Source organism: Glycine soja, chromosome 15 (assembly GCF_004193775.1).
Source record: "Glycine soja cultivar W05 chromosome 15, ASM419377v2, whole genome shotgun sequence".
Taxonomy (NCBI): domain Eukaryota; kingdom Viridiplantae; phylum Streptophyta; class Magnoliopsida; order Fabales; family Fabaceae; genus Glycine; species Glycine soja.
Genome location: NC_041016.1, coordinates 4489075 through 4501974, shown reverse-complemented (window position 1 = coordinate 4501974; position 12900 = coordinate 4489075). Strand labels below are relative to the sequence as shown.

Here is a 12900-nt window from a genome sequence, read left to right as displayed (position 1 = left end):
ATTTTAAATTTAATAGTACCAAACCAATGTATATTTCGGTGTATTCGGGAATATCATGTACTCCTTTTCATTATAATTATTATATTTTAAATTATTTTACATGGACTAACAAAAATCAATCAATAAATAAAAAAATAATAATTTTATAAAATTAATCTTATCATCATTAATTTATATTTTTTCACATCATTAATATCATAAAAAAATAAAAAAATTAATATTACATTAAAAAATTAAAATAATAATTATTTTGAGATATTTCTTTTTCTTACACAATAATTGTAACGAGACCGACGGAGTTACCTCTTCAAATTTTACCATCTAAAATTTCCGGTATAGTGAATTTTACTTTCCAATAACATCAACGCTGTATAACAATAACAACACTCACAACAGGCAACAGGACGAAAGCTGTGCCTTCTATTTATGTTCATCAAATAGTTTCTGAATCAAATCCATAGAATTCCAACTGAATATTCAAGCATATAGCTGCTGGAAATACCAGGTTTCCCATGTGCATACGAGTCTCTGTCGCTGATACTAAGATCCCAGTTTGCTTCATTTTATTTTATGGGAAACGACTGATACAAAAGAATACTGTGGTTCTGAACAGAATCCAGAGAGAGAAAAATCAATGGGATGTTAAATTTCATGCAGCGGGGTTGGAAGTGTCTGTCTTGTTGGAGTACTTGGAAAGCCATTTCTGCTTGTTCTTCTGTGAGGCATTCCAGTTTCGAGAGGATTGTGTAAGGCCTTCCCTTAACGACCCAAGGTTTACCCCATCTCCAACCAAAATGCTAGTCACTCCTCCCATTTTAGACACCTATGACAACAATTATATGATAATGATAATGATAATGATGATCCAACGAATTAAACATAAAATGAAGTGAGAGTGAGTATGTAAACTATGCATTACAGCTTGGATGTTCATATTCTCATCATCCAAAAAGAGCATGGAGTTGAAGGGGACACCGGCCCTCGAATGAATTCTCTGAAAATGATCCGTCTTGTGCGTCCAACTGGAATATATTATTTCCTGAACAAAAAAAATAAATAATCACAAGTGAACTTAAATAAATAAATTCATTCCGAAGATATTAGGTGGATTGGATGGTTCAGTTTGTTGAGGAAAGCGGTTGGAGAGCGAGAAGCGATGGCAACGTCGATACCTTTCTCTTTGAGAGCTAACAATATGCCTTTGGCGTGGGGATACAGAGAAGGCATTTCGCGCTTCGATCGACACTCACTGAAATTTCAATAACAATTCATAATAATTTCATTAGAGAGTATAAATGAGATTAAATTAGGTTAACGAACGAACCAGTAGAAAGGCCAGAGAGTGTAATCGAGATCGAAAACCCCGAGCTTTGGCAAAACCTCAAACGCTCCGATTATCTGCATTGCCTCACCCTTCACCTTCTCCTCGAACTTTGATATTTCTTTTTTAATATACGGAGAGCAACTTACCACCCAACTTTCGGATCATTATATCCGACCCGACACGAAAAGTTCTTAGTCTGTCTGTCTGTTGTTTCTTCTCATCGTGGCAAAATTTCTTGACTTTTTTCTTTGACCAGCTCCAAGGATTGATCTTTTGATTTCTGGGATGTTCTATTTGCTGTTATTTTTTTATTATTTGGGATTGTGGTCGGATATTCCTACAGTCACAAGCCGTGAAACTATCCTCTTATAAACCAACCGGGTCCAAGTCGGTTTATAAAACTCTGATTAAGTTGCTTTTAAGGAGTTATGATTTTTAGTTTAGAATTGAGATTGTTAGTGGGAAAATTACTTGATTCAAAGAGAGTCCAAGTCGGTTTTTAAAACTCTGATTAAGTTGCTTTCAAGGAGTTGTGATTTCTAGTTCAGACCTGAGATTGCAAGTAGGAAAATTACTTGATTCAAAGACAGCTGAGGAACCAGAGATGTCAAGTGGGAAAGGGCTCTTGACTGTTGGATTTGCGTGAGATTGGATAAAAGAGTCTAACTAGTTATGAGATGCACTCTCTTCTATGCACACTCATTGTACCTGTTTGTTTAATCTTCAAAATCAAATCTCCAAAACCGTCAACACATTCTAGTTCATCAGTTCAAAATCTTTTTTTTTTTTATCAAAAATAATTTTACTGAACAAAAGGCACATTTCTAATTCATCACTTCATCTTTTTTTATCAACATTAATTTTCTTGAACTTTTTTATTTAAAAAAGTATTTTGTTTATTAAAATGCATAAAAATACACTCTTATCATTTTTAAAAGTAATTCCATATGATTCTCAATAAAACTTTTCCTTTTTTAAATTCTTAACCCACGACTCTGTAAAAAATGTACACTAACATTTAGGGCAAAGTTATTAGATCAAGAATACTAAAATTAAATAGTTCGTGAGTGTATGTGAAAATCTAACTAAACACACCCAAACAAAATCCGAGTTATGGTCCTGAACAGAATACTTGAACATATTTTTCAGTAAATATTAGTCACTGATCACCTGTTAGGCTGGTTCATCCATCTTGAGAAAAGAGGACAAACCAAACTAACATTAAATATTATGAATGAACCAGAAAGGGCTAAACGATACTTACACGTTTAGAATACTATATATATTTACACAATGAAGTAGTTTGGGCGGCTTTGTCTAAATTAAAACAGTCCCACCAAAATTATACCAAAAAATTATACATTTTTATACGTCATCCTGCAGTGGTGTGAGGCAAGGGGTTTACGCAAAATGCTTCACCATTTGGGGCCACATGTTGACACGGTCAAAACCTTTTTGAGCTATTTTTCTCCTACGTCATTGGTTTGCGGTTAATGCTTTCATATATTAACATTTAATTTGCTTATAACCACCCTGCTGCTACTAACACTATTTACACGACATTACACGTTCTTTTTATCATGCTTCTAGTGAATCTGCGACTTGGACCACCTGCATTCATAAGCTTTGGCCTCTTGGCATCTCGTTCATCAGAATCAAATGCTAGTGGCTCTTCCTTGCTAACTAAAGTATTATCTTCAACACTTGTATTGTGAGTCAAATCAAATATTTGATGGGCTGCTGAATTCATATTATTCCGGACTGAGGAACGAGACTTAACACTCACATCAACATCATTTGCGTCAGGAGAATCCGGAACAATGTAGTCTTTAACATCATCACCAGAGCCAGAGGTTGATAAATACTCAAGTACTATCTTGTCTGGAATGCTGGACTCCTCGATTTTCTCAAGAGGCTGGTCTTCATGAGTAGCTGTATTCGATGTTCTTGAATGAGAATGGCTCTCAACAGCTTCCACAAAATTTACAGAGAATCCATCCTGAAATGTTTCTGATGCTCTATGATCATTGCTGACATATGTAGATGGGAAATCATATGCCAATATACCAACCTGAGAATTTTCTCTCTCTAATGATAAAGCAGTCTCCTCACCAGACTCTTCAATTTCCTGTATTAGAGCAAGAAAAGTGGAACTCTTCAGTTGCTTTATGATTTTTGCTGTCGATTTAACTACTTTAAGCAGATGAATAACTGGGTAACCATTTTATTTCACTTGACATTCTAGCCTGTGAAATATCACAAGCTTTTTTTATTCTAAATGTCAAACTAATGAATTTTTCTACACATTTCATTTATATTTTACTTTTGTGATTTAGTGGCATATATTTGAGTTTTGGGATGAATTGTTCACAGGCTGTCCAAGTTCGCCTACCCCCTTGTATCAAGGGCAGAAGCTGAAACTATGTTGCCGGTAGATCATTCCTTTTAATTCCATCTGCCGTAGAAATGCTTTTAACATGACTCAGACACCTAAAAAATATGTAGTTAAAGCTTCTAATAAACACATACATCTATATTATGACAATTCCAGATAGAAAATTAATAGGATCTGCATTTAGCAACCCTGGGTCGTCTTTCAAGGTAGGCTAACGTTGAGTAGAAAACATACCAGCAGAATAGGAACAAATTGAAGATAATATGAAACTAATATTAATAATCACAGTAATCAATTCAATGATTGAAATTCCTTTACCTCTAATGGTGACAGGAAGCCCCTCTGATGACATGCTGGCATCTGCAGACAATCAGAATGTGAAGTTACAACAGCCGCTTGTAAGTCCTTGGAAACAAGTCCAGAACCTGTCAAACATATTGGAACTCTTATGTGTGAAGCTGTTGGATACTGAATATCAGTAGTCTCCAGTTCAGTAGAGGAATTCGAAGGATTTTTCCCATGCCACAAGGCTGGATAACAACCCCTTAGGGAATCTTCTTCCACTTTGGGATTGACAATAATGGAAGGATCTTCAGAGGGATGACCTTTGTCAAGGCAATCAGTAGGAGGTGCATGCAAAGAATTATTTTCAAATATATCATAAATTAGGTTCTGTATATGAGATCGTTTCAGAGAAGCCTCTGGTGGAGGGAACCAATTACTGCTCAACTGAAAAAAAGAGAAATTTAACTGTGACTCAACTGCAAATATTAACAAATGAAACATGTAGCATCTCACACAGACCAGTGTCAAGATGTTTTTATAAATGCAGGTGCCACTAAAAACAGACACATGTAGAATGTTGGTAATTAAGAAAGACTATTCATCTAAGTAACCCAGTCGGTAAAATAAAGGTAAACTCACAAGCAACCAAACACACATCTGATACACCCTAACACAAGTACCAAATGCAATCAAAAATTGACAAGCTTATGTAAAATAAATAAATAAATGATAAAAAACAGAATAGAGTGTAAAACACTTTGCATAAGAACATTACAATCTTTGGGAGGAGATAAAAAGACACTGTAAGGAAAAATAGGAGCATCATTTGTACATGTAATGAACTGAATTATGTGTCGAGGAACCATTTCACATATCATGTCTACAATATGTAATCAATTGCTCAAAAGATTTCTCCAAATAAAATATTTTTACAGCAGCTTATGACAAGTCATCTTTAGACATTCACTGCTTTGGTTGAACTAAATGCAGGGAATGACTTCATTAGTTTAGCTCATATATTCCTTAATTGAAGTTCCCTAATCTCTTCTTAATTTCAGAAAAAAAAAGGCAGAGTGCCATAGGAGCATGCATATTGTCACGACTTTCCTAAAATTTTCTTGTCCAGCATAGCACTTGATGGAACCAGCCAGAGCATCATCTGATTGGAGAATCATGAATGCAAGATACAACAACAATGATGCTACTTGAGAAATTGAAATGAAACTTAGTCAAATATTATATCACTGAAAATGCAAAATGATATTACATATCATGTTCAAGTTTTGATGCAATGGGCAGTCCACTCACAAAGTTGGAGGACTTTGTTATCATGAAAGGGTTAAAGTTCATTGGAGCTTCTTCCAGAAAACGTTCCACATAGTGTAGCAAAAAGAGACCACAATCATATAAATTTTCTTGCTGGGGGAGCTGAAATAGAAAAGAAAGAAAAAACAGAAGTCAATAAAAAGTTGCACTGGATTCCTTATATTTATATGAAAGAGACTACCTCAAGTGAGATGAATCTCAGATGTAAAAATTTAGAAGAAACATCATCCACCACATTACTGTGCCTCTCTTTCCATTCTTCACATAGGTAACTGTCATTTCAAAAGATATAAAAGAAAGCATTGTCAGATTCAGTACAATGACAGAAAACAGATGAATTCTACTTAAACAAGTTTTTACTTGATTAAATAAAGTTTCATTTCAACTAAATTTTGTAGTTCATATCAACAATTTTTGTATGGAATGAAATTCTAAGAAGAGACCTTTGGAAACTATCAGCAAGCTACCTTTGGAAAACATTCTTGAGACCTTTATGACTTCCTCTAAGGGAATCCATGTGCAAGATGCAAGCTACTTTGGAAGATTCATTAATTTCTTCATCGACAAGACAATCAAATAACATGAAGAATAGCCGAATAAGAAATAGAACAATAACTCAAAGGAAAGATATCTTACCTTTGAAGCATGTCACTTCACCCGGATGACAAATGGCAATCAAACTCCAGTGAAGACTGTCATCAAGACACATATAATTCTTGAGAGGCAACAAAATCCATATGCTGCAAGCAAGATATTGCCTGGGACTATTACCTGTAGTTTACGGGAATGAAGATATAATCCTTTTCAAAAAGGTTCACTTTTCTTGTCCATTTGCGTACACGTTGAAATGCTGCTCTACCATCACAAGCACTTGATGAATCTTTGTCTAAATCAGCAAGCTTACGAAAGAAGAAGCTATTGAAAAAGTGAAACCTGTTCTGTTCATCAGTTGGGAGTTTACTTTTCAAATACCTATAGATATGCCAGATTTAGCAAATGTCAGTTCATATGACAAACAATGGGGAATTTTATAACAAGATTTTCAAATCAATTTCTATCAGGCTAAAAAACGAAGTGAGACTGATAAAGATCAAATATGTGCATTTATGAGAAAAGATGGGTGAACACTACTTTCTGAATAATAAATTGCAGAAACATCCTCGGCTTGAATCCATAAAGGTTATAATTTCTGCTACTATGCTTACTTGATATAAAAGTCAATGATAGTATCATTAATGAATGTCTGAGGCTGTAAAAGCTCAATATCTCTCATACTAATAGAAACAGCATCAGGCTCCCCCATCGGATAAATAACCTCATCAAAAGCCTCATCAAAGCTGCAGAATACATTATTACATTAACAAATAATTTCTCATCAATAATTATCATACTAAACTGATAGAGATTTCCTAATACCAAAAATAGAATTGCTAAATAAATGCACAAAAGTCAAAAGATTTTAACCATCAGAACCAAGCTTTATGGAGTGGCATGCAAAAACAAGCTAAGGGTATGTTTATTATAACACTCGATGCCACAGATCATATTTCAAAAAAGTGCAATAACGGAAGTAAAAATGTTGGACTTACTTGGGAAAATAATGCTTTTGAGAGAAAAAGCAGTCCTTCCCCAATGCAGAAATATTTCCATTGTTTTCTTCATCAATACTGCATGGGGGAATAAAATGTAACCCTAATAAACACCTTATAATATTGAGCAACAGACAATTGAACAGTTAAGTATTAAAGCATCCAAAAAAAAGACTATTGAAAGACAAAATGAGGATAACATTTCACGAAAAACAACACTGGAAACTAATACAAACTGAAATCCATCTCACCACGACAGAAACTGAAAACTAAATAGGATGAGATACTAAAACATAATACAAATTGATATAGACATATGAAATCTATCTAAGTTGAAAATGATCACCCTGTTGAATTATATATTAATTAAGGCAGAGAGAGCACAACATTATATAGATACACCTTCAGCCTTGCTCTTCATTTCCTATGATCAGTGATGATAAGAGAATTTGTCATGCTTTCTTTGATCCATAAAAATAGTAAAATACATAATTTGGGTTATAAAAGCAAACATCATTACAATTAGAAAATATGTTTTACACTCCATTGAATTACAAATAACATTCTTACTCAAGAAATGTACTCCATATATCTGTGTATCTCATGTCCAATAGTTTGATTGCCTCTTCTGCCTTGTACCAACACGAATCATAGACTGCAAATTTCAACAGCTTAAAACCTGCACAAATTGTTAAGCAAATTATTGATAGGTTTGACATGAGGTACATCTGTCTAAATTATAACAAGATGATCAACCTAAAAATAAAAAAATAGACAGAAAATTATAACCAGCAAATAGTATGGTGTCCGTCTAAATTATCCTTGAATAAGGGAATTTATTAAAATGGAATATCAAATCAAATAAAAAAAAAAAGGATAAATGAAATGAAAATCATATCCATATACTCACCAACACAATTGCAATTAATTAAGAATTTCAAATTTAAAAACATAAGGAGAGAACATATATACTCTGTATTGATGCACATAAAAAATATCATTAACATAAATTTCAAAAATAGTCACACCTGGATTTTGATTTGTATTTTCAGCTTCTGTATAATCCTTTGGTTTAAGGATAAGGATGATCGAGGCTGTTTCAATCTACAGACAGAAGACAATCAAATTTATTTATGAGAGATTAATAAAACAAGAAAAAAAGAAGAAAAGAAAAAGCAACTTACATTTCCAAACCAATATGATTCAATTTTTATAATCTCTTCAGTTGCCCACTCAATTTTAAAAGTTTCCCTCGTTCTATTGATTGTTGAGCCGTCAAGTTTCAGGGAGTTGCATGAGAATGTTAACCAAGACCTAGTGGAATATAAATCCTCATATTGAATAAAATCAGGGATGACATCAACCACCTTTTCTATGTCGTTCTGCACATAAGAAACCAGTACAGTTTATTGGAAAAAAAGAAATTCATACATGCATTCAATGTCGCAAAGAACTAGATTAAGCATAAAATATTTCACTTTAAAGCAAATATTATTAAATAAAAACCATTGCAATGAAAGATCTATAGTTACATGTATGTACAATAATAAACAGGGTTTTAGAAACTATCTTTTAAGACTGAGTTGACAGATCAGATCACAAGCAAACCAAATGAATTGAAGAGTATCAAAAAGGGTGAAAAAATAACAGATTTTAGTTTTCAAAATAATTGTAAAAAAAAAAAGAGGTCTATCATATCAACCATTAGGAAAACCAACAAAAGTGCAGAATAACATAACACTATAGCAAGGAAATAAATAATTCCATTTTATACAACATTCCTTTAAAAGGAATCTCAACACCACACATACCTTTTAGGTCATTTAACATAATAATTTTCTACATACACTTCTTCCAATTTCAAATTATCCTGTGATGAGTTTTCACATGAATAATTTTTTTTCAACATCAACAAGTAATCAAAATCAAATCAATTTTAAGACTAAGATTAACACTGATTCACCCTTTATGCCAATTTTCCACCGATGATGGTCGTGAGAACCATTCAAAACCTCGACAATGACACAATTTTCCACCATCCTTTGCCAATGAGCACTCTCCGAGAAAGAACCAAAACCATGTGAACGTTAATTCAGAGGATCATTTCAATGTGAGGGATTTTCTTATGAAGAGGTCTTATTTGTTTGGGTTCAAGTGGAGTCTCGCATCGGAGAGGATGGCGATGGAAGCTGACATGGCTTTGTCGTGACAGAATTGGTGATGGAGTAATGATTTTTGGAGCAAGAGGCCTTTGTTGTTTGGGTTGCATGGGAAGCCAAGGGTGTTTTCATTTTGGTATTACAGAGGGTTGTCAAAGTCAAGCATGAGATATGGCGGCGGCGGGAGTTCGTTTGATTAAGCAAGTCAATAACAAGTCTGATGATTCCTGAATGTGAATTGTCGTGAGTATGAAGATAATAGAGTCACATGCATTCACTTAAGGGTGTTTTAGTCTTAGTTGTCAGTTGTTTTTAAATGTAATCTGAAGGCTATCATTAAAGGTTCCCATTTCTTATCTTAAGAAGTTTCCCGTTAGTTATAAGGTTGGCTTGGTGGTGAAGAGGAGAGGTCATGGGTTCGAATCCCAGACTAACAAAAAACTAACAATTAACAACTAACATTTGCCAATAAAAAAAAGTTTCTCATTTAAAAACACACACACACACACTCTCCCACATTCCCTCATTCCTTCCTTTTGTGGTCTCTCCTACTTTAATTGTCATGATACTATTACTTAAAATGCCATAATCTGATTTCTTTCCCCCTAAAGCAAAAGAGATAAGAGAACGTAGAACAAATTTCATTTTTTTCCAAAATGAAACCGAAGTTTTCATATGCAATCTCCACAGACTACAACAATCAGGTAACACAATTAAGCAAATAATTATGAAATCATGACAAGTACACTTACAATTTCAAATGCAGCAGAATCATGCTCCACTAGCTGGTCTCCGAAGTTAACTAAAATAACAAGAATCAAAACTGACAATTAGTAAAGAAAAAACCAGTACATAATAAGAGACGGTCAGTACTGATTAGCAAAACAACAATACCCCAAATGTCGCTTGGAAAATCTTAAAGCAAGGAAAAAGAATACCTTCATCTTCTGAGGGATTTGAAGTTGAAGTAGAAGTTGAAGTCGAAGAGGAACTTATTTGATTACTATCGGCGGCATCAGAAACCACATCAAGTGACTGATTCTGTAACAAAATTAAATTAACAGTCAACGAAAAAATCCACGACTTTCTTTCGCCCGAAGCAAGGAAAAGCATGACATGCAAAAGAAAATGATTAATAATTACTTTCCAGTCAAAATCGCTTTCAACGAAATCAGAGTGGCCTGGAATCTCTTCATCAGCGGAGTGTTGCAGCAGTGTGTCTATTGAACACGGAATATCACATTTGCCTTGATTATCAACAACATCGTGACCACGGCCGCCATCACCATCGTCGCTGTCGTCAACAACAACCTCTAAAGGTTTGTTGGCAACTTCCACCGGTGAGCGCTCCATTTCATCTTCTTCTGAATCACACGAAACATGAGAAAAAACACATAAACGATAATCAGGCACACGAAGAAGGACGAAAGAGTTGGTGCATGGATGATCCATACCTTGTTCGGAATCGAGGTCAATAGGATCGGCGGTAACGTCGTTGGAGAGAGGTTTGGAATTGGTACCGCTCGCAACTGCAGAGAAGAATGATGAGAAATGAAGGAAGGAGAGATTGAAAGAATGGAGTGAGTGAGTGTGACTTACAGGCTTGGAGGAAGTCGTATTTGGTGACGGGGGAAGAGCGAGACCTGCTAGTGCTAGGGTTCGCGAGCTTGCGGAGAATCCTCCGAGAGGTCTTCTCGACGTTCTCGTCTTCGTCATTGAACTCAAAAACTTCGAATTTCTTGGTGGAGGAAGAAGAAGAAGAAGATGATCGCGTGCGCCGAGTCATGGAGCGAGTGAGTGAAACCGATTCGGAAAACGAAGAAAATCAGAAATGTCAGTTTGATAAAGTGTTATGCGTTATTATATTTATATATGCATTTGTTGGATTTGGAGAAGCAATGTTTGTCTTTAGGATTTCCTTTTCCTTTCTTTCTATTTCAACTAATCGATGGACGGTACCTTCTTCACTTCACTCGCTCCAGTCAACTTCCTTCCACCAAATTAAATTCATGGCTTAGACCCTGTAATTCAGTGATTTTCTGTAAAAAAAATAATTAATTCTTATAAATTATGTTTTTTTTTTCTTTATAAAATTTTAGATATCACTTTTTTAATGTTTAAAATATTATTTGCAGTCGTTTAACATAATTTATAATAATTAAAACAAAAAAATTACAAGAAAAAAATATACACCAAACTATCAGAACAAAAAAAATATTTAAATCAAAACAACTTTGACCGTCAATTTGATTTTTTTAAAAAAAATCAAAATTTGATCTAATAAAATATTATTTGTAGTGGTTTAAAAACTAAAAGCAAACAAACGTAAATTAAAACAAAAAAAAAATACACTAAATTATCAGAACAAACAAATATTTAAATCAAAATCAATTTAGACCGTCAATTTATTTTTTTAAAATCAAAATTTGATCTAATAATAATTGAAATAGAATTTAATATAATATTTCCTGCTCGTAATGAAAAACTAATTAGTAGTGAATAGCAAGAGAAAATAATAATTTTATAAAATTAATTTTATGTATTAATTTATTTATAGATTTTTTATCTATTATTAATATTATAAAAGATGTAAATGAAAAAATTAGTTATTCTGAAATTTATTTATCTTGTTATACAGTAACTATTATAGGATGGAGGGAGTACATAATTTTTTTTCACACTTTTAATTAACTTTATGTGACTTGTATGATGATTAATATCAAAGTCAAATATTGGTCTTTTGTTATTTTATTATTTATGATGATATAAATGTCATTTTTAAAGTTCATGAGGTTTTAAGATGTTATTTAATTCTATATTATATTTAAAAAAATTATTAGTAAATAAAGTAAAATTAATTTTAAAATGAATTTAATAATTATACAAAATTTAAAATAATTTTATATTATCATTCAATCATAAATAATGCATCATTATAATTTTTAAAATAGTTATTAGAAAACCTAATAAATTTATTAATACATATAAATTGTGACGGGATGATATTTTATATTGTCATGGTGTTTTTCTCTTTTAAAATTTATATAAATATAAATAAATAAATAATTTTAAAAATACTGAAAAACTAAGACAAACCAAAATGCAAAACATTGCTATAACTTAAATTTGATATTAAATCTAAATTGGATGAAATTGAACCATATATTATTTTTATAATAAGCTTGGATAACTTTTTACCAAAGAATTAAAGGAAACTCGACGTAGGCCCGATCTTATACTTAGTTTCGATGCCGAATAATTAAATCATAGGTAATCAGTAAGCACGAAGATGTATATTAAGATCAACCTTGAATTAAGATCAACATAGCTAACAACCTCTATAGCTCACACTTGTGCTTATATAGCCCCGTTGGTGCTCATTGTTAGTGACTAGCTACTGGCTAGAACAGAGATCAAGTGCTGAGCTGAACAATTTGTGCTTAAAGTAAATTAGTAAATTAGCATTAACTAGATCTATTTTTGCATATAATCATACCATAATATTGTCACAATGATGCATAACTAGTGCAAATCATGACTTCCTAAATGTCAACGGTGTTCAATTGGGTTACCATGCACATGATTAAGTGTATGTTTGTTTTATTGTCACAAACAGACTTTTAAGACAAAATGGGATTTACAAAAACACTTAAACTCTTTCTTTTATAAAATTGAGTTTCTAAATCATTAAATTTTTCTTAAAATTCATGCACTGTATTTTAAACGAAAATCCAAACATATCCTAAGTTTTAAACATATAAATGATAATACAAAATAATCCGTCAAAACATGATTTTGATATCCAATATAATAATAGATCAC

The 12900-nt window shown here is 32.9% G+C and overlaps 1 protein-coding gene and 1 long non-coding RNA gene across 6 annotated transcripts; both read right to left on the bottom strand.

Moving 5' to 3' along the window:
* Positions 1–312: 312 nt before the first annotated feature.
* Positions 313–1937, bottom strand: LOC114385760. Its single transcript, XR_003661008.1, has 4 exons — positions 1325–1937; positions 1173–1249; positions 920–1039; positions 313–823 (listed from the first exon to the last, which is right to left on the bottom strand). It is a non-coding gene; the product is annotated as an uncharacterized LOC114385760 (long non-coding RNA).
* A 507-nt stretch (positions 1938–2444) lies between these two features.
* Positions 2445–10997, bottom strand: LOC114388701 (probable ubiquitin-like-specific protease 2A). 5 transcript variants are annotated; one of them, XM_028349343.1, is made up of 18 exons: positions 10678–10997; positions 10533–10607; positions 10222–10442; positions 10017–10119; positions 9831–9880; positions 8104–8301; positions 7948–8023; positions 7490–7598; positions 6920–6997; positions 6536–6667; positions 6102–6302; positions 5967–6022; positions 5798–5885; positions 5512–5602; positions 5313–5432; positions 4038–4448; positions 3396–3452; positions 2445–3323 (listed from the first exon to the last, which is right to left on the bottom strand). In XM_028349343.1, exons 1-18 carry the CDS (start codon positions 10862–10864, stop codon positions 2877–2879), a joined length of 2700 nt encoding a protein of 899 aa, XP_028205144.1. In that variant the 5' UTR covers positions 10865–10997; the 3' UTR covers positions 2445–2876. The 5 variants fall into 5 exon arrangements, with proteins under 5 accessions (XP_028205144.1, XP_028205140.1, XP_028205139.1 ...); XM_028349339.1 differs by having other exon boundaries at positions 2445–3452; positions 10222–10439; XM_028349338.1 differs by having other exon boundaries at positions 2445–3452; positions 10678–10996.
* Between the last annotated feature and the right edge of the window lie 1903 nt (positions 10998–12900).